The 22,337-nt window shown below is 48.2% G+C and overlaps 2 protein-coding genes across 2 annotated transcripts in view; one reads left to right on the top strand and one right to left on the bottom strand.

Annotated features, from left to right (window-relative positions):
• Positions 1–744: 744 nt before the first annotated feature.
• The window catches only part of Clybl (citramalyl-CoA lyase), a 287,801-nt gene continuing 266,208 nt past the window's right edge, over positions 745–22,337 (bottom strand). The window contains exon 8 of the mRNA XM_042054112.1: positions 745–1,453. Coding sequence (XP_041910046.1) covers positions 1,310–1,453 — 144 coding nt within the window. The 3' untranslated portion in view covers positions 745–1,309. The remainder of the gene's footprint in view (positions 1,454–22,337) is intronic.
• Positions 6,346–12,356, top strand: Zic5 (Zic family member 5). Its single transcript, XM_038310332.2, has 2 exons — positions 6,346–7,765; positions 11,914–12,356. The coding sequence occupies exons 1-2, from the start codon at positions 6,346–6,348 to the stop codon at positions 12,354–12,356; spliced, it is 1,863 nt and encodes a 620-aa protein (XP_038166260.1).

The raw sequence follows: 22,337 nt of genomic DNA on the forward strand, positions 1-22,337 counted from the left end.
TCCTGGCAAGGGTGCATTTTCCAGCAAGTGGAGAGAATCGAGGCTTGATAAAAAAAAAAAAAATATGTGGTGTGTTTACAAAAATAAAAATAGGGCACGGGGTAAGCAAATCCCACAAGCATCCCAGCATCCATGGACATCTCCTTTTGTCTGCGGGCCTCTGAACGGTGTCTACTGAGAGCTCTTGTAGCATGATGCACACACACAGAAGAATGAATGCATTGTGTGTTCACCTATTGTGTTCTCACACATATAGGTATACACTGTGAGACAGGAGACGCCAAATACTAACAAACTGTTGGCCCCAAGAACACAAAAATCTTGATATTTTTCATAAAGGAATGAAAAATGGGAAAGAGGAGTTGTGAGAAAAATGCATGGAATACATTGTCTCTGTATCTTAGACCAAAATAATATTGATATTAATAATTTTATTTTTTCCAAGTTCTAGGGCCAATATTATCTATATCACAGGATTACAATTTAACAAGATCATCTACAGGATATTAAGTTGAAGGTCATTTTTGATTCTGCTTTCTCAGCTACTCCTGAGTTGGGTGACCCCTGACCCATGAAAGACCACATGTGTACTCTGGGAAACCCTCGTCTCTAAAACCCTCCTAGAACAAAAGTCTCGAGCGCTGTAATGTAGAAGAAGAGGAAGCTGTGAAAACCCTAACCAAAGCTGTAACTGTTAAATAACATTAAGAATGGTGAGAGTCAAGATCCCAGAAGACAAAGCTCTCCTGTGGCTTCATTTCTTTTCATTTTTATAAATGCTGTAGTTAAGATAATTTTTAAAAAATCTCAATATAATATATGTGCCCACCAGTAGTTTAGTGACAAGAATATAAATAGTTTTGTACTTCTCAGAATGGGGGTGAAAAGGCCATCAACCACAGAGCCACCCCCCCCCCTCAACTGGGTGACAGTAATTGTGGTTTTGGAAAAAGAGGGGAATTAATTGTCCTTGCCTCATCTCCTCTTTTGATAGAAGTGTTTTAATGCTATAAAACAAAACAAAAACAAATAGACCAAAAAACAAAACAAGGGAAAAAACCATGAGGCTGTAGCTTACAGGAGCATATTCAATTATTTCAAAGATTGTTATCCTTTGGGCTTCCAGGCAAACCCGGAGGTTGAATACCGACAAGCCAGCAGTTTTCCAATAAAGTGCAGTATTATTGCAGTAGACTTTGTAATACAATTTATGCTGTCATTCATAAATAACAATGCCATATGTCAACCATATTGCTTACACAAGTAAAACCATCAGCGTGTCACTATTTGATTTATCTCAACAGCTTCTTCAAATGTTGAAGAGTAGATGCTGGAGGGGGTGTTTAGTGGGGGAACAACGCCCAAATTTTGAAATAAATAAGTGCATTGAAGCTTCTGCCTGCTTCTTTATCTGGCTTCCAAGGGTAAGAAACCGAGAAAAGTCCATCCAGGCCTAAAAAATAAAAATTAGGTTTTTATGTGAATCTTGCCCATGTAAAAGCATTTTGTGGTTCTTACTTGGACCTTCTGAGTGTATTTTAGGACACAAGCAATGTGTTTCTCAAGAAATTCCCAATCCTAGTGGTCAAATAATGGTCAAAGGCCTTTCTCAAACAACCCCTATCACTGACTGTAAAATAATTTTAAACCAAATGGGAATATTTGACCACAGGCAGATTTCACACAACTTATCTCTAGCACTGTAAAAGTAAGCTGGTCTTTTTTTTTTTTTCAACAGTTTGTCAATGCAAAGGTCAAGTGGATACAGGATGGGGCCAGTTTTTCACTATCCGAAGGATTCAGACGAGACACACCCCTCCACCCCCACCCAATCCAGCGTGAACACAGTCGTGACTTTTGTCTTCGCATCTCCGTCTTGCCCTCGAATGTGTGACAGGGATCATCAACCTTAGAATAAAGAACGTTTTTTTGGCTACCGCTCGCACCACACGTGTCCGTGGAGCCTGAAGATTCTGTATGAGTTTAGAAAAGCGGGAAAGAGGCGATCCTCAAAGAGATGCTCAGAGGGCCGCGAATTGCCACCAGACGATCTTGAGCACCAAGGTTTCTGAGAGCAGTCGTAGCCCCCCCACCCCCTTGCCAGACCAATCTCCAGCGATGAGGACGCGAGTGGAGAATCTGGTTCTTATCCGGAGAAGTCGGAGCGGGCGTGGCCAGGAGAGTCGACTTTAGACCTTGCTGCCTTGGAAGCCTAGTGAACCTGACTTGGGAAAAACCCTTCAACCCACTAGTCGCCATCTCTTCCTGCCCTAATAGAGCTCCGCTACCATGAAGATTTACTGGTCCGTTTGCCCTTCTGGCTTCGGCTTGTAGAAAACTTTCTGGGTGAACTACAACCACTATCTTCACGCCTGTTAGCAATTCCCAATCTGCGTGGGTTAATCACCCCTTGGCATTCCCGCCCGGCTTCACCCGTCCTTCTCCACCAGTTCTGTGTGCCCATTCGCCCTTGAACCCGCCTCTGGTTCAACCCAAAAGGCCCTAGACTGCAAATCGGCTCCGCACTGAGCCCTTCCGCTAGGAGGCCGCCTCTCAGAAACCACGCGGGACTGACGAGTCGTAAAGCAATTGCAGGGGCAATAAAAAGACATCTCGGTGGGTCTCCCCAGTTCCTTTCTTGTCCACCCCACCGTCCCCCAAGTGCCCGCCCGCCTGGAGAAACAATCAAACAAAAGCTCAAAAGCCAGGAAATGTCCAATTCACTTCCCTTAGAGTTTATTAATTGCCCACACCCATCGTAGGAAACTTGACTGTGTTAAGTGAGGCTCGGAAGGCACCTGGAGCTGGGAGACGCAGCCCTCCCTCCCGACAGCGGGAAGCCTGCCGCAACATCCCCAGGCGCCAAGTTCTGTGGCCTTTAGGCAGCTAAGCTGCAGCGTGGCCGTCGAGTTCCGGCCAGCTGGGAGTTGTCTGCGCCTTCTACCTCCCCGCGCCTTTGTTTGGGGGGCTAGAGGGCTGGGGTTACTGGAACAAACGTGAGGTCTGTAAATTTACTGCCGTCAGAGCCCCGGTTGCCTCCAGCATCGGTGTTTCCAAGGCTTACTGTATCTCTGTCTTCATACAAGGACCTCTTGCAGCGGAAAGTGCAGACCAGGGCTTGAGTTTTGGGAAGTGGCCCCGAAGACCAGTTCCACCATCAGAATAGAGTAACAGTCCACAGAAAGGGAAGGAATTATCATGAATACATCTATTACTCCCTGCTTTGGAAACCAGTACATTATTTTCTTCAATGCTCTGAAAATTGTTGTTTATTTAGGAAGTGTGACACAGTTATTGCGTTCTTAGAAAGTAGGGATTTAAAGGGGTTTGGGGTTGGCTCCCAAACAGCTTGAAAAAGAAACAGCGCACCTGGGGTCAGGCAGGTCATCACAATAACAAAAAGCGCGTCTACAAAATAAAAGGCCCTTTTATAAAGCAAGGCAATCCCGGAAATCCACAGCGAGCCTTCCTGATGACCAAGTAGCTAGGCCTATTCTCAGGTTTAATTGGCAGGCGGTTTATTGGCTCCTTATTGGTGTTGATTGAAATTTTGTTCCCCAGCCCTTTCTTTCAAGAATTAGCATCTCAAATCGATTTACCTGAGTCAATTATCTTTTTAGGGTCTGGGTTTGGTCATAAATTTGAATATTCATTAAACTCACTTTAAATAAATATTCCCTTCCCAGTCACCACCCAGACTTCTGTTATTTCCAAAGAAAGTGTTTTCTTTTTTCTTTTTCCTTCCTTCCTTCCTTCCTTCCTTCCTTCCTTTCTTTCTTCCTTTCTTTCTTTCTTTCTTTCTAGGTCTCCCATAAAAAGGAATTGATCAGGGAGCTATATTTGAATTAAGACATATTAAATCGATGACAGATACATATCATGCTGTGTTTAACAAGAGTTGTACAAGGAGGCGGGTTCCAGATTCCACACGGCTCTGCTGTAGCATTATCCACATTTTTACAGCCTTTCCTTCATGCCTCCATCCATTAAACCATTAAATTTCAGCAATTCAATAAAAACAAAGCAGTTATAATCTTGACGAAAAGCCATTTTGAAGGGGGTGGAGGCACCTATTTTATTGCACAATAAAATTGCTCAAAGGTCCATATCATATAAACTAGGTTGTGCTTATTTTCTTTATTCACTTTTTTGGGGGTTTTGCTTGTTTTTTGCTGATAACCTGCATTAGCAGCAGCGCGCTCTGAGCTGTCATTACTGCCAGTATGGACATTCATTGCCAAGAGGTTGAAATAAAAGGAAAATAATTTGAAATCTCCTTCAAGGAAATGAAGGCAGTGGTAATAATTCCCAACGCGGGATTTCCCTTATACGCCATCTATACAGATGGCACCGTTCTTCACCAACCTTTCCATGGTTGGCTCAGGATATTTAAGTGTCTGAAACAACTCATCATAGAAGTCTCCACCCCAAATACAGATGTGGATTTGATTATTGTCACTGTGTGTGTTTCTGCTCATGCTCTTCGCCTTTTCCCCAGATTTAAATTTCATTTAAGCTCAAAGAAGAAGGCATTTAGAATGTGATGGCATGATTGTCTTAGTTTGGTTGTCAGCTTTATAAGAGAAATGGCATTCCTAAGGTTCATAGGGAGGCTCCTGCAGCATGGTTCACACCGATGTCAATGGTGCTAGCAAATCAACTCTGGAAATAATACTTACTTCTTTTGAGGGCCAAGATCTGATGACAGCTTTTGGGGGGTTGATCTTTACTCCAACTGCAAATGAATTAAGCTTGAGCATGGTTGCTTATGTTCCTGCCCCCTACCTCCCACCCACCCCACTCTCCACCTCGGGATGTGGGGGGCTATCATATTCGACTCCTTATTACTACTTTATAGATGATTTTATTGAAAGGATCAAAATATTTTCACTCTAGTTTGAGCATTTTAGGACAGCACAAAGAATACTTTATTCAAATAAAAAACAAATGACACTTTGGAAGATTGAAACGCCCTAAAGGGGGGTGTCTCACATTTCTCCACCCCTCCAATGATGCAGGGACCTCTTATATTTTTCAAAAAGGTTTGGTGGCAAACATCCAAAGGGATAGCATTTGCTAAAAACCAGGGCGTGGGATCCTAGGTTTTTTTACTTTCAAGTATGGCATTTCGATTTAACAAGGAGGCAGCTTATTCTATTAATAAATAAATAGGCAAGATACTTACTGATTTTTTAAATAATTTATTTGGTCTATTCCAACTTGTGGTCCTTCTGGAGAAACTGAGTCACATTCTGGGCAGGAAGGAGACATTCTGCTTAAAGGATGTCTTTTATTTAATGGCTTAGGAGAAACGTTATTTGGCCCTCTCTGCCACGGTATCTCTGGGAGGCAAAAGTTAACGTCGCCTCCCCGCTCTATATTCCCATCTCACCGTCCCTCAGGGAGATACAGTTGGAAGTAGCAGATCTAGAACCCATGACCAGTGAGATTACATCCCGAGTCCGTTTCTTTGAACCATATTGGAGCTAAAATAGTCTAAGCAAAACTGTACCTTTGGGGGACGAGTTATTATATATTATTTTTACTTTGGTATTTTCCCAAGTTCCATCAAATTGTTTTGCAACCAATTACGTTTACTAATCGTTCTTATTCTGCCTCCAGTCTATACCCCACGTGGGCCCAGAGGAAGACGAGGTCCATATAAGAAGTTTCTGGCATTGCTACAGATACCATGGCAGGATGGTCACTCGGTCCAGAGATCAGCCGGGGATAATCCAAGAGAGAAGATAGAAAGTGTTCGGGTACTACCATCCTCAGATCCTTCCCCACCCCCACTCCAGTCGCTTTACCCCTGGTCGGGAGGTCCCTGGACCCCTCGCAATCGGATGCACTCTGGCCCGGAGCTAACAGACGCTCTACACCAGGCGCGTCGACCAAACATTCTGAGGGGACCGAGTACGCAGGCCAAGCGCAAACTTTCTGCTAGTGGAACTTGGGCGCCAGGGGTGGGGGGGTGGACCCGCATGCAGAGCTACTGGAGAGGAGGGGGCGCGAAGCGAAAGCGCAGGCGGTCTCGAGCACGGGGGCGGTTCCCCGCTGGGCCCAGAGCCTGAACCGGAGCCAATCGCGCAGCCGAGACAGCTGCCAATCACACGGCTCCCTCCAATCCCACCCGTGCCATTTCCAAAAACTCGGTCCCACTGTGCAGCTCAAATGTGGTGTTCACTCTGCCAATCGCTGGAGGATAGAAAGGGGACAAGAATAAGCAGTTAGGAGGCCAGGATACAAGAAGTTAAAGAGCGCCTAATATATACATGTTTTTGAAGGCGGACGGAGGGGAAAAAAGTGCCCCCAGCGAGGGTCTATGGGCCTGATTGTATAGTTATGATGGAGCCCCCTTTGAGCAAGAGGAACCCTCCAGCGCTGAGATTAGTGGATCTGGCATCGGCTCAGGCCCAACAGCTTCAGAATATGACAGGATTCCCGGTGCTGGCCGGCCCGCCCGCCCACTCCCAACTCCGCGCCGTCGCCGCGCATCTCCACCCGCGGGACCCAGACACTGACCCCGGCGCGGCCAGCACTGCGCTCGGACCCGAGCACATGGCACAGGCCAGTGGGCACGGCCCCAGCCCTCCCGCTCAGGCGCTCCAGGGACAGCCCCAGGCTCCCGCGCCCTCCGCCCGCTCCGCGGCCTCAGGGGCGCACCCGGGCGCCCGAACCCACCCCGACGGCGGGGGCAGCGGTGGCGCGCAGGCCTCGGCGCCCCCGCCTCCAGCCCCTCCTCTTCCTCCCTCCCAGTCCCCCTCTCCCCCTCCCCCGCCTCCTCCTTCTGCCCTCTCGGGCTACGCCGCCACCAACAGTGGCGGCGGCGGCAGCAGCGGCAAAGGCCACAGCAGGGACTTCGTCCTCCGGAGGGACCTTTCCGCCACGGCCCCCGCGGCGGCCATGCACGGGGCCCCGCTCGGAGGGGAGCAACGGTCCGGCAGCAGCTCCCCCCAGCATCCGACCCCGCCTCCCCACCCAGCCGGGATGTTCATCTCGGCCAGCGGCACCTACGCGGGCCGGGACGGTGGCGGCCCCGCGCTCTTTCCCGCGCTGCACGACTCTCCGGGGGCTCCTGGCGGTCACCCGCTCAACGGCCAGATGCGCCTGGGGCTGGCGGCCGCTGCTGCCGCTGCGGCCGAGCTGTACGGCCGCGCGGAGCCACCCTTCGCTCCGCGCTCAGGGGACGCGCACTACGGGGCGGTGGCAGCCGCCGCGGCCGCTGCCCTGCACGGCTACGGAGCCGTGAACTTAAACCTGAACCTGGCTGCGGCCGCGGCAGCCGCGGCGGCTGCGGGGCCCGGGCCCCACCTGCAGCACCACGCGCCGCCCCCGGCGCCACCGCCAGCGCCCGCTCCGCACCCGCACCACCCCCACCTCCCAGGGGCGGCCGGGGCCTTCCTGCGCTACATGCGGCAGCCAATCAAGCGGGAGCTCATCTGCAAGTGGCTGGACCCGGAGGAGCTGGCCGGGCCGCCGCCCGCGGTCAGCGGTGCCAAGCCCTGCTCCAAAACTTTCGGCACCATGCACGAGCTGGTGAACCACGTCACTGTGGAGCACGTGGGCGGCCCGGAGCAGAGCAGCCACGTCTGCTTCTGGGAGGACTGTCCACGCGAGGGCAAGCCCTTCAAGGCCAAGTACAAGCTCATCAACCACATCCGCGTGCACACCGGCGAGAAGCCCTTCCCCTGCCCGTTCCCGGGCTGCGGCAAGGTCTTCGCGCGCTCCGAGAACCTCAAGATCCACAAGCGCACTCATACAGGTGGGTGTTTGTCCCCGGCCTAGCCGCCGCCGCCGCCGCCTGCGCCGCCTCCTCGCCGCTGCTTTGCCTTCTGATCGCTTTCATTTTTCCCTCCTTCTGCTGCTTCTCCACATACGTATAACCCGGACATGTGACTTCTTTTTTTTTTCTCTCCCCCTCCCCCCCCCTTTTTTTTCTATGAATAAGTAATTCGATAGCACACACAGGCTCCGCGCTGGCCTCTCTCTTGGCGGAGTCTCCAGCGCGCACGCAGCCCCTGCGCCGGGACCGGCAAAGCGCTCCAGCCGCCACCGCCTCCGCCGCCGCCCGGGAGCAGCAGCAGCAGCAGAAGGAAGGCGCCCAAGACGGTCCGCAGCCCCCACGCGCCCAGCCCCGGGAGGTCCGGAGGCCCATGGGGAAGGGACCTCTGACTGGGGTCGCCCGGTGGCACCTTCCTTCCTCACGGGACGCAGGTCTCGAGCGACCGCTGCGTTGCCGAAATATGGCGTGGGAGGGGCGCGTAGAATTTGCGGTTTGGGGGCTGATCAATACGGTCTCACCCGGGAATCAAGGGTCCCGGTGCCACCGGGTCCAGTTGAGGAAGGCCTGAGGGAAAGAGTACAGCACCCTGGGACCTTAGGAGGCATCCAGCCATTCACACGCTCCTCACGGGAGCGCATCTCACACCAGTTCACACATTTCTGACTTCGTGCATACACTCCTGTGACACCACGACCTCCCTCACACGCACAGCCTCACTCAACACTTCATTTACACACCCGCACACACGTTCCGCCGGCCCTACCTAGAGTGTGTTGGGGCACTGGAGAAGTTGGCTTTTGTCCTTATAAAGAAGGTTTTGGCACCAGTGAGGGTGGTTTCCTGGGTCGGTAAGGCCTACCCCTCTGTGGAACTTGGGGAAAACTCTCAGAACCATGAGGATCCTCCTCCCATTGCAACCCACGTCGTGGCTCTGATGTTGAAGGCTGGGGCGTGGGACTAGAATGCACAGTCGTGCCAAGCGAAAGCGCTGTGGAGCGCGGGTGTAGTCAAGATTTATATGAGAGACAATATTACTCCTCCGAGGACACTTAGGTAACCCGAGTTTACATTCAGTAATCATTTGACTGATTTATCGGCGCATCTGGGACGAAGAGGCAGCCCGAAACATGGGCCCTTATGTAAGACCTACCGGCCTGAGGCCTTGAGGTCTTTATGAGAGCATCCTGGTTCGCAGCTCCAGGCCTTGCTTTTGCAGCCCTACACCTTGCAGGCCTCCCTGTGACTCGCAGGACCAGAAGGAGGATAGGATCGTCTAGAAGTACATTTTCCCTCGAGGCCTCTTTCCTCGCCCCCCCCCCCCTTCCCTTTCCGTAACTGGGATCAATTCTCCTTAATGACTTTTCCAAACGGAAACTTCCCACGAGACTCTCGTAAAAGCAACCAGGCCAGCTAAGGCAGCAGAATGCAAACACTTCCCCCACGCAGCCAGGGCTAAAGGGAACTTCAAAATGCTGTGCAGAAAGAAGGCTTTGGGCCCTCTCCACTTTCCCAGGCCGTGAGAGGCACAGTGGACCTTACCCTGGAGGCTGCTGGCAGCTGACCAAGGAGAAACTGACTGACAGACTCCCATCGTGGCTTTGGGTTCCCACAGGATAGGCTGCCCTCTGACCCTATCCGTGGCAGCAAGTGGTGGGATTTTCTTGCTGGTTACACGTAGTAGGATGATCACATTGCTTGTTCCCACTCCCAGAGGCTGCATGGACCCTTGCAGGTAGAGCTGGTGGGGCGCCCCTCGAGAGGGATGGATCCTGGCACCGCCAGATTCGGTTGTTTGGCTGTCCCCGGGCTTTCTGAGCCAATGGGCATTGTATCAAGAGATAGACCATCTCTACTTCCTTTCCTCGCTGCTACACTGCCTTCCCTTGTGGGGTTATCTGGGATCCCAGAACAGATGGATCAAAGGATTAATCCCTAGGCCACTCCTGAAGGTCTGTTTCCTGACCCACGTGCCGTACAGCTGCAGTTATAACCTGTGTCTGGCCGGTGTCTAGAGAGAGCTGGCAAGATCTAGGCAATATCTACAGAGCTCTTTGCTACAAGCGCCAAATCTCCAAAACTCTGTATAGTTCAATTTTGACATGACCCCTCTGTCAGCGTCTGTGACGGAAACACTGGGGTCGCCCAGCCCTTCTGGTTAGGCACTCCCAAGCCCCTAAGCAACATTGGCTGTTAAATTGTATCTGACTTCTTTTTCTTCCTCTCTCCAGCCCCTGTCCTTTATTCGCTAGCCTCTTCCTTCTTTCCACCCCCATCTCCTTCACTGAGTCCTGCTGCTTTTTCTCCAGTGGAATGGAGGAACCAGCAATATTCAACACTTGTTTTCCCACTGTAGGCTGCTCAGAAAAGTGAGAATTTTGAAAAGTGGTGTATTTGCTTGGAATGCATAAAACCACTTAACCCTTCATATTGAAGGGCTGCTTATATGTGTATATATACAATATATAACACATAGTATATATTTAAAGGATGATCTGTTAAATGGGGCTTACCTTGAACTTACAGTGTAATACAGAAATCCTGACAAATCCATGTTCTGATAGGAAGGGATTAATTAATCTGTAGAGAATTTTAAAGGTTGTGATTATCATTGTGAGTTGTGTATCCCTTCGATGGTGAGTTAATGTAGGAGGTACATTTCAAGAATAACTAATTTCCTTTTTAAACAGTATTCTGGAAAGTTATATTTTAGGCACCTAAATACTTTCAGCTGTATTATACTCTGGCATTGGGGCAGTTACCATTGGTGGAATATGAAAGAAAAAAGACCTCATTGAAATACTGGTATGGAGAAAATAAGATAATTACCCACAGAGGTTTATCTACTGTTATGCCTTTTTAAATATATTATCCAAAACAAAGAACATTTTCCTATGTTCTATGCTGGTTTTTTTGTTTTGTTTTGTTTTTTTAAAATCCTCTCAATGGAAAAATAGTATTAAAAACAGTATTATGGGATGACTTATTAATTTGGTGCCTGAATACATCAAGCTCATAAATACTGAGGTCAGAGGGAAGCTCAATTATAATATGACCTGTTGTCATCTTCTCTTTTTCATAAACACCAAGGTGGTTTGGCTAAATTTCCCTAGTTACAGCTTACTAAACAGTGTTGCTTTCTGGACATGTGGCCTATGTTTAAAGAGTTGTGTTTTGGGGGCTGATGGGTAAATTAAAAGAGGTGATAGGTCAAAGGACCTTGTTTTTTGTTTTTTTTTTTTTTTAAAAAAAATGGTTTTGCTTATTAAGGAGTGAAAAAAACTTGTCAGGTTAAGTGTCCTTAGGGCACAGGGTGGAGGCGTGTTTACTAGTGTCTGCTCCTTACACACCTTAAAGTTATAGGGGTTGTTGGTGGAACGCAGACACCAGTGGCCTGACCTCTGCCTAACCAACTTTGTAAAATCTCAGGATAAGATTGTGTGTTTCACAGGTGTCATTATTTCCAAAGAGAAGTGTGTTTAGTTTTTCTCCTTTCCTTTCCCACCAGTGAATCTAGGGAGAGTCTCAATAATATGCCATTATCATCCCTCTATGCCCCCAAGCTACTGTAAATTAGTATATATATATATATATGTGTGTGTGTGTGTGTGTGTGTGTGTGTGTGTGTTTTTCTTTTCCTGTGATTCTCATTTATAACCATTGTTTTGGAAATATGGTTTCATTGGTGTTTATCTTAACAGGGAATCTTCCACTTATGTTCAGACCTTGAGGGAGTATGTGTGTGTGTGTGTGTGTGGTGTGTGTGTGGTGTGTGTGTGTGTGTGGTGTGTGTGTGTGTCCTTGAGGGAGTGTGTGTGTGTGGTGTGTGTGTGTGTGTGTGTGTGTGTGTGTGTGGTGTGTGTGTGTGTGGTGGCCTTCAGAGGCACACACACCCTCGACTTCACATTTCACTCTGACCCTTCTGGTGCTCCCCAAATCCAAGCAAAGCCTCCAGGCCAGTGGACACAGGCCAGTCCTGGCAGTGTCTGGAGTACCGCAGTTAGGAATAAAGCTGGGAGTTGCTCTTGGGGCAAGGGGGACAGGGATGTACCCCTACCTCTGTTCTAAGATTGCATCAAATGAGAGGTCTCTGGGAAGCCATTGTTAAACTCTCCTGTGTTTCCTTACAGGGGAAAAGCCTTTCAAATGTGAATTTGACGGCTGCGACAGGAAGTTTGCCAACAGCAGTGATCGGAAGAAGCACTCCCATGTCCACACCAGCGACAAGCCGTACTACTGTAAGATTCGAGGGTGTGATAAATCCTATACCCACCCGAGCTCTCTGAGGAAGCACATGAAGATTCACTGCAAGTCCCCCCCACCTTCTCCAGGAGCCCTTGGCTACTCATCAGTGGGGACTCCAGTGGGTGACACTTTGTCCCCTGTGCTGGACCCAACCAGGAGTCGATCCAGCACTCTGTCCCCTCAGGTGACCAACCTCAATGAGTGGTATGTTTGCCAGGCCAGTGGGGCCCCCAGCCACCTCCACACACCTTCCAGCAACGGAACCACCTCTGAGTCTGAAGACGAGGAAATGTACGGGAATCCTGAAGTCGTGCGGACGATACATTAGAATGATTATAATAAGTGAGATAGTAAGTGGGAGTCCTTGGACCGTATCCTAACCTGAGACAATGCGGAGCCTGAGACAAGCTGGTGACTCAGACTTGCAACCGGGTCTAATTAGCCCTATTTATTCAGTATGAAACCCTATGGTGTTTATACATTTAATTAATTTAATTAAGATATTTGGGTTTTTTTTCCCTCTTTCTCCTTAAAAAAAAGAAAAAGAAAAAGAAAACAGGACTGGAGATGCAATTCAGTGCTAGAGTGCTTGCCTAGCATGCATAAGGCCCTGGGTTCACTCTCTAGCACTGAGAAAAAAAAGAAGTAAACAAATAAAAAGCAACCAAGCTGGACTTGCCCATCGCAGTAGGACAGACCTGGAGGCAGAGTCTAGTAGGGAAAATTAGTGGAGAAATTGAGATACACTACCAATACAGTGTGTGTGTGTGTGTGTGTGTGTGTGTGTGTGTGTGTGTGTGTGTGTGGAGTATACTATTAAGCAAGAGAAAAAAGAACATTAAGTCAGACCTTAACACATCAACCAGGCTCTCTCCGTGTTCCGGAGTGCCTCTCAGATGCCTTTGACACCATAATGAGGGCTGCTTTTGAGCCTTCTAGAGACCTGATTCTGCAAAGGCCTCTTGATTGTAAAACACACTTGCTGCACTGACAACAGATCCGGGACTGTGCCTGTATCCAAAAGTCTTTGTATAAAAAACAAACAAAAACAAAACTTTAATTTCTAATATTTATCATTTTAATTCCTATGCTTTTATTACCAATCTCACCGTGACATGATATTTTTATACAGGATTGTTCCTTCAGTATCTTTCCTTGTGTGATTTCAAAAAAAAAAATGAATGAAACCGAAAAACAAGCCAAGTACAGCCACCTTGATCTATCTCCCTCTATCATGCTACTGTGATTGTTCAAGCAGAAATAGAGAAGAGGAGCTGCTGAGACAGACAACTGGGAAACTGTGATCTTTTGTAAACTAGAAGTAATCCAAGTGCTTTCTTTTCCCTCTGCTGGGCTGTGTTTTGTTTTTAAATTGGGAATTTCAGATGCTGCCTCTCGCTGCATCCTAACCTGTTGGGTAATAAGTCATGAGTTATGTTTGACCATGAGTATTTTTGGGGGGTGCCAGCATGCACAGTTAAGGCTGAGGAGGTGTTACGGCTGCATTCTGCCTATTTTTTTTTAAAGGTTTTTTTTCTCTAGACAGGCCAACTATCTTTTTATACTACTGTGTCAACCTTTCTTAAAAGTTATTTTTAATGCATTTTCCACATGTGCCATGAGCACTAAACCCTCTTCCATCTGAAAATGACAACGTGAAATGTATGATTTCCATTGCAAGAGGAGGGGCTCCTATACACATTAGGTTTTTTAAAAGGGTTTATAGTTACCACCAAACACTGATGAGTGTGTGACCTTTGCCAGAGCTGTCAGGCCAGGATACAAAGGGTCAAGGACCTAGGACAATAACTCTTGGTCAATTTGTGTTCAGTTGGTACAACACATCTCCTGTGCAAACTGTAGCCCAGCAGAAACATCACACACATATACTAAAGAGCACTAATTTACCCTCAGAGACCTTGAAGACACCCCCTCTTCCCCAGGATTTGTAGAAATCTGTTTTGTGTGCTGTGAGTGGTTGATGTAGTCTTGTCATTGTTAATAAGTGTCTGTGAATACTTTTATTTGTACAGGTTTTTTAATTAATTTATTTTTAAAGATCCTTTTCTTTTTCTGGAAGAGTTCAAAGCACACCAAAGAAATATATTATACATTTTGGTGAAAGATTGTCATTTATGATCCATGGTTTATTTAAGAAAAAAAAAGAAAAGGAAAGTGGGAAAATATAAAATATATTTTTAAGCTTACTTGAATGGACAAGGTAATGTGAAAACCCAAGACTCTTCCTGCATGTCGTTTTGCCTCGTGTTGATGAGATTATAGTTTATAGATATATTACTAGGACAATGCATGGTGCTGTTATGTGGACACCTTTCAATGTTTGTCTTCAGATTGTTACAGTAAATACAACACATGCAGACCCTCCTCGACAAAGAGAAAGACCTACAACTTGAATATAAAATAATTCTACATTTTAAAAGCTTATTTGATTTTTTTCCCCGTTATTCACTTTCAAAGTCCTTTCAAATAGAAAAAAAATAAGGTATGAACTTGGGTGGGATAACTTATGTACTGTAAATTTGTTAGGACAAAATATTCCTGATGTATGAGTTGTTTTATTTATACAACTTTTTCCCATGGTAGTTTGCACTATTCTTTACCATGCTACAGGTTTATTTATTATGAAACAAAGGAATGTGTATTTTATGTATTTTGCCATGCATAGGTTAACTCTGCCACAGATTTATTGGTTCCTGATGCACCGAAAATAAAAACCTTAAAAGTGTGTACGTCCATTAGAGAGAAGGCAAGCGTGGTGGTTGAATGACAAAGGTAATAAAGGTATTCTTCCTATGGATTGCTCCATTTGACCCAGTGACAATATCTCTATCATTCTTTTAAAACAGAACAGTCCCTATGGTAGTGAACAGTGCCCTTCCCTGGTCTCTTATCAGCCCCTGAAGGGGTGGGGGAGAGGAAGCAGCCTGGCTTACTTACAGTTTAATCTAGAGCAGTGGTTCTCAACCTTCCTAATGCTGTGACCCTTTAATACAGTCCCTCATGTTGTGGTGACCTCAACCACAAAATTATTTTTGTTGCTACTTCATAACTGTAGTGTTACTACTGTTATGAATCAAAATGTAAATATTTGTGTTTTCTGTTGGTCTTGGCAACCCCTGTGGAAGGGGTCACAACCCACAGGTTGAAAACCACTGATCTAGAAATCCCAAGAAATCTATGAAAACAAATTCCTGCAGGTTACAAGCACAGATCTCGGGGCCAGTTCCAGTTGTTAAAATCAGGAGTGCTCTTTGGTGCGTAGCTTCCATTTTAAAAGGAAGAAAAGAGACAATTTTGAGAACAAAATAAAGTGGGCAGTGAGAAACTTTCAGACATAAGGGAGATGACAGCAAACCGCTCAGGAACGATTTATAATTATGGAATGGAACTGACTAGTGGATACCAAATCAGCTCATAGCAGGTCATGGGGCTAGGGTGAGGAGAAGATAAAATTACAATTTTAGTTTATTTTGGGGGGTGTATCTTGAGCTCAGCATTTTAGGGCAGGTGTTAAGCAATTCTTTCATGGCAACAAAATATTCCAGCGGCTCAAATTGATATGTTTGGCAATGCATGCTAGCAAGCCTGGCTGTTTACTTGTTTCTGTGTTCACTACTACAAAACAGATAAAAGGCAAGTATTTAAAAAACAATTGGTAGTCCCATCAATAAGCCTTTCTCCAAAAGGTTATAGTGGCTTTTCAAAGTCAGGTCTGTTAAATGTAGGAAAGGTGAAACAGGTTGCCAAGAGTTGTTTTAAGCCCGATGACAATAACCAGCACACGAATGGGAAAACTTACAGCTCTCTAATGAAGTTTCTTGTGAAAAGAAGGGGGACACAAAGCCACCAAGACATGAATCATTCATGGGAAATATAAAAGATAAAAGATATCTGACAGAGAGCAGAGCCTTGTATAGAGTGTATAAAACAAGTTTCCCCTTCTTATTTTCTGCTTTAAAACGCACAATCTCCCACTCCCAGTGTCCTCTGTCCAGTCTATAGAGTTAAAATTGACCACTGCTCGTCCTGAGCCACTTCAAAGTAATTTAGTCCAGAACGGAAGGCTTGGCGCTTGGACAATCTTCATGGTGTGTTAAGATTTCTATGGCAATTGGCAAGCAAGACGTTCCCATCTGAATATGTCTCAAAGAAAGCCACTTACTGACACTAAGTTGGCTATCATCAAAGACTTCATCTTCCCTCTGCAAAAAAAAAAAAAAAAAAAAAAAAAAAAAAAAAAAAAAAGTGGCCTTTGCAAACACTAAATCGGTCACCTTTGTTTCCCAGGCCAGGAGGCTCCTCAAACACATGGTTCTTCCTCGTTTATATATTTCTCCTATTCAGATGTTCCTTAGTAAAATGAATGCCAGGAAAGGCTAAGGTGCTTAGAAAGAGCTTACAGGGTGGGAATTATATTCTCTTGAGTTGGAGGTGGCCACACAAGTGCCCTGGGGCCTGAAAACCTTGCAAGCTGGGTCCAACTGTCTGCCCACTGAATAGTTAGATTACAGTCTCATAATTGGTGTATTTCATTTTGTGGGAGCTTTTGGAGTCTTGTGCTTTTCTGAGTCATCTGGATCTGTGCTGTGACTTGAGGGTGGCTGGCCACCACTAATGCTTGGAACTACGTCAGAGGAGGGGCAGGAGAGATGATTGCATTTCTCAAGTGGTCACCTTAAATCAGAGAAAAGGAAACCAACCCATCACTAGGCAGACAAAACAACCCACAGATTTAAGGATCCATCCATCTGCCGGTGGTTTACCCACACACCACCCGTGACCTCAAGGACCTTCCAGGTCTGGAAGGACGAAGGAGAACCTCAGAGAAAGCACCCTGGGGTGGCCAGCACACTTCCCCTCCCTGTGAACAAAACCTCTTAGAGACCTCACGCCCACGCAGGAACATCTCAGAGCACACATTCACACACCACCTAAGAGCCTAATCAGGCGGGGAGAAGTTCAAAGGCATGTTCTTTGAAATTCAAACTAGTGTTTTTATGGTACATCCACAGAGAGAGTCAGAATTACTATGGCAATGGGCAGGGCCATGAGAGTCGCTGGCAGGCTGTCCACAGCAATTTGAGACACTCTATTAAGATACAGTTGCAGTGACCCTTACCTTCATGGCCAGTTAGTTCAGTCAATTCTCACCTCATCAGAAACACATGGGCAAAGATTATAAATATATGATATATATGTGCATATCATATATATTAGCTTTTTTGTTGTTAACGATGATTCCCCTATAGAACCTCCTGGCCTGAAAGAAAGGAGAAAGAATGGAGAGAGGAGAGAAAGCGCAGTGGGGGTGGGGTAGTGATGTCACAGAGTGCGGGGGGGGGGGGGAGAGGCAGGGGCGCCTGATCCCCAGTACCTCTTCGTTCTATCCCCACCTAAGCACTTTTATTTGCAGAGCGATTGTTCTTTGTTTATTTAATACAAGTACTGTGTGAATAGTGAAAAATAAACACGATGAAAAATAACCAAACAGATGATTCCTCGGAGTGAAAAAGCCCGGACTTAATAAAAGTGCGAAGCAGTCACCGCTCAATGAGAAACGCTTTGAAGTGGAACTTATTATAAGAGGGATACTTCAGGGTTGCCTTAACGACGCCGCTGAATCGAAAGCGCTCGCCTTTGTCAGCGATTTGTTCTCCTTTGCTGGGGTGCCCAGAGAAATTACTTACATGGGCTGCCTTAACATGCGGCCTGCAAATCAGTAACTTTGCAGCTCAGACTTGCAGACGCCACTGGGCCACCGACAAAAAGAAGTCAGAGGGGAAATGCACCAACCTTTCAGGCCGTGGCTCTGGGGATGGGGCTCATGGGCCGTGTTGGGACGGCAGATAAGAAGTTGTTTTACAACCAGGCCCCCCCACTCTAGCTCCCTGTCCCTCACTGGGAGCAGGTCCTGGGGCCTCTGTCCCTAGGTGATCCAGGCTCCTGCGGCTCCCGGGCCCTCCAGCGAGGGGCGCTCTTGGGTACGCGGGCCCAGCGCCGTATTTTCCCAGCAGTAAGGGCCATATTTAATAAGGGTCGTTTATCACCCAGGCGCTTTGAAGGGTCGCCTCCAGCCCTGTGCCCATTAGAAAGGCGGAGGTGACATTTAAACTCCGTTTTCAAGGATCGCGGGGAGATTTCATTGAAAAGGCAAACTCGTTTGTCTTAGGAGCCTGGAAACAACCCCCTTCTCCCTCCTTTTGACCACATGGCATAACTCAAAAACAATAGTTCAAAAGTGAAATGGCATCGTGGTGTTCACTGGGAGACAGGCCCCCATCTAGCACCAGAGAAAGGGGTAGTCCTCAAGACAATGTGCTTTTTGTGTCCAACTCTGTCACGAGGATTGTGCTGTTTGCTTTGGAGGCTGCGCCTGTTATACTGGCCTGAAAGTGCTTGTGTTAAACAAGAGTTATGAGTCATCCAAAACAACAAACATTTTGATTTTCTTTGCCTAAAGGGCTTTCCCTGGCTATGGGCACCGTGAAAAAATAATGTCCTTGCTGAGAAAGGAGCACCAGTAGATGCATTACAAGTGGGCGCGTTAAATATTGAATGACACAGGGCAGGAGCTTGTCGAGGGGCACTCAGCCTTAAAGTCTTCCTTCAACTTTGTCTTTGGTGGCGGCTGAACTATTTAAGATGGTATTAATTAAGGCAGCTTCGGAGGCTGTGGAGCCCAGCGGCCCCTGGGCCACGCTCTGTCAATGGGCCTGTGTCCCCAGGCTCTGCTTAGGGGTTGGCTGAAATGTCACTTCTCATTTGCAGGCTGAAGAGAAGTGACCATCCTACATTGAGGGCCTAGGGAACGCCGTCAGCAGCTGTGGTTAAAAGAGTTTAGGGTCTGGGGTGAAGGGAGGGGAGACGGGGACAAAATCCAAGCAGCTGTTCAGAAAGAGGAGGAGGGTGAACCCCGTGCCCTCTTTGGGCACAAGAGCCACTTGGGTCTCGCAGGGTTTGGATACCCCTACTTTTTAAATCCTTCCTGGGTGGGGGAAATTAAAACACCAGCCTTGAAAAAAAAATCCAGTAACCATTCTGGCTCCTATAAAGAAAGACAAAAGCTTGGTGCAAACAGGTTTCTTAACTAGGCCTTCCTGTTCCCTCTACATCCCTTTAACAGGTCACAAATAAATAAAGGCCCCAGCACCCCAACCAAGGTTCTGCAGGTGGAGAAACTGACGTCTCAAGGAAAGCTGTGAAATCATCTCCATCAGTGCTCTCTGAGGAATGAAGGCCGAGACCAAAGGCCCAAACAGAAGCCAGGTTCTTTTTAAGCTGGGCCCACACCCAAACCCAAAGAGAAATTTATTTCAGCGTCTGGAAATTTCTAGAAAGGAGAAAAGAAAAAAATGGGGAAGGGGAGGAAAGAAGACTATGGGCAACTGATTGTGAGATAATTGAATCCATGCTTCAAGAATAGGTTGAGTACGGCTTCTCAAAAGAGAGAGACAAGAGTTGGCTGGCTGGAGAGGCCAGGGCATGCGGGTACATGGACTTTTGCAGCCTGAAGCGTTCTCCTCCTTCCCCTATCTCAGGGTGTGTAGTGCCATCTGGGCTCAGGCCTTCCCTTTCACGGCAAGGCCCCTGGCAGGTGGAAGGATGCGGTCATTCTTTCCTGTCTGGGCCTGAGTGATTTGGACTCTTGCTGTCGTTCAGAGGAGCTTAGTATCCTTAACTGGAGATCTATTTGCAGCGTTTGATTTTTCCATCTTGGATGTGCTCCCTCCATCCACTCCGAGGGCTCTGTCTGACCTTTTGGATAAGGAAGGTCGCATTTCCCACCAAGAGCCCCTGCTGCAAAAACCAGAAGGAGCCTGTACCCTTTCACCGCTAGAAGGGCTGTGCTCTGAGGAAAGGGAGAGAACGGGAGAACTTAATCGCCCTAAAAAGCAGGCCTAGGCTTTCCAATCCTTTGGGACGAGGAGGTAACACTGGGGCAAAGGTCTGTCTGATTGGGTCAGGGCTGGGATAGGGGGTGGGGTAGAGGTGTCTCTTGTACAAAACTGAGGACCGAGGCTGCTAGGCCTGAGCTCCTATCCCAATGACATTTTTTTTTTTTTTTTGCACTTTTACTCATTTTTCTACTTTGGTCTCTCTACTTCTATAAAACAGGTTCCAAGGCCGGGTAAGGAACGAAAAAAGGTGGCCTTTTGACATGAAACACACCCAAGCACAACTCACACACACACACCAGCCTCGCCCCCCGTCAGTGCACTGGGCACTCACTTGGGTTCCAGGCGCCGTGCCAAGAGCGCGCGGGCACCCTGCATGGCACACTGGCTGAAGTTCCTGAAAGAAGTGGCGGGGGTGGGGTAAGGAAGGAGGGGTGGGCGGCAGTGAAGGCAGCCGACTGCTGGCGGAGCGTACAAGTTCTGTGCTCAACTTCGCCGCTCTTAAAGAGACCCGGGATCCCTCTGGAAAGGCCCTCGGGAGCCGGCGGCAGGGCTGGGAGAGGCGTGGGTAAGCTGGTCTGCGCGGGGTGCGGACGGTGGGACACGAGGGCGCGGCAGGAGGAGGGCGCGAGGGTGCCCGCGGCCAGCCCAGCGCTCGGAGAAAGTCAGCCCGGAGCAGCTGTGACTTCACCTATTAGCCCCGATGTCTTTCGGAGGAGCCTGGTGGAGTTAAACAGCCCACAATGGGCGCTCTGGGGCGCCTCCAGCCTGACCTCCACCCGGGTTTAATAGTTTCATAGGAACGTCATTAAATCAATTACTTAGTGAGCACATCATCATTTATTTGTAATTAGCAGCGAGGAACGCGTTCTCTCCCCCAGCCCGCGGCCCGGGTCCCAGCGGGGTTGGCGAGTTGTGCAAGCACTTTTGTTTGCTTGAGTGTTGACTCCCGGCATTATTCGGCCGGGGTAATCTTTACATCTTAATCTAGCATTCAGGGGGCGAAGGGAAAACAAACAGGGCGCAGGCCGGAGGCCAGCCCTGCATTCCCAGCCTTGTCCCATAATTCAGCCTTTGCAGGATGCGCGGGCCACACTTCTGCAGCCTCCTCTCCTCTCCCAGGGGGCAGGAAGAGGAAGGAGGCAGACCAGAGGAACCCGGGAGGAAAGTGGCCACGGGAGAGGAGAACCAGAGGCCTGCAAAGCTAGTCCAAAAGGAAATCGGCCGGACTTGTGCACGTGTGCGGGCGGCGCTGGAGGGGGAACCCGTGCGTGTGTGCACGTGTGCTTTTGAGCGTGCGGGCAGGTTGTGCGTGGCATTCTATGCAACTGGGCACAGAGAGATGGGACTGCGAGCCGGAGCAGAGGTGCCGGCCTGGCAGTGCTTGGAGACAGCTCGCTGGGTGTCGCCGTAGCAAAAGTGTTATGATTTGGAGGCCGCAGCCCCAGACGCAGCTTGGTCACGGCTTCCAAATGAAGTGGGGGTAAGGTTAGCGAAGACAGGGGATGCCATGAAAGTCAGACCAGAACCTGCGCGTGCGAAGAGACGCGAGGAGCGGCCCAGTGAGGAGTCGTGTTCCCTTTCACTACACACAACAACTCTGGCCAAGTACCGGGCCGTCTAAGCAGTTCCGGCTGCTAGAGCCAGGATGGTAAGCGACACGCCCCTGCATCCTTGCCGCAGTCCCGCACTCGGATCCAAGTTGGATCGCTCAACTTCTGTAAAGGATTCCAGCTCAGGAAATGGAGGAGGCCCCGGGAGCCAGGGGTCACTGACAATCGGGCTGGATTCCCAAAGTGTGAATAACCATAGTTAGGGAAAGGCCCCTTGGCACACACACTTCATCCGTACAGCTATCTGTGCGAGTGCTTGGAGAAGATGTGGTGGCTAGTGGCCTCTGGGCATCTTTCTGGCCAGTTATCTAGGTACTCGCTCTGGGAACATGAGTTTTCTTAATTTCTATACTAGTGGACTGGTTCGTTTAGGATGCTGTGTGGGATAGCTGTTGTCCTGACAGGCATATTTCAGAATTTAGAGAGCTGTTACTCTGACCGGCTCAAGGAGAGCCTAGGCTTCAAGGGTCATTCTGGAGCAGGGGTACAGAGTTACTCCGGGCCTTTCTGCTCTGCTAGCTGTCTGGGTAGACACACGTGTGAGACTGTTAACACTCTCTGCACAATGGCTCACCTTGATAGAGACCCTGTCCTAGAGCCAATAACAAGGTTTTGGCTCCTAGGCGGCTCCTATTTCAGTTTCCTCTCCTGGCTTTCCCCTCCTTTCCTCTGGTTTCATACTTATGTTCCTCTTACCAATCTTTTTTTTTTTCTTTCCTCTTCTTTTCTTTCCTAAGTTGACTCAGATCATGCTGCTCTCTACCTCAGACCCTCAGGAAT

Source organism: Arvicola amphibius, chromosome 13, assembly GCF_903992535.2.
Source record: "Arvicola amphibius chromosome 13, mArvAmp1.2, whole genome shotgun sequence".
In the NCBI taxonomy this organism is placed as follows: Eukaryota; Metazoa; Chordata; class Mammalia; order Rodentia; family Cricetidae; genus Arvicola; species Arvicola amphibius.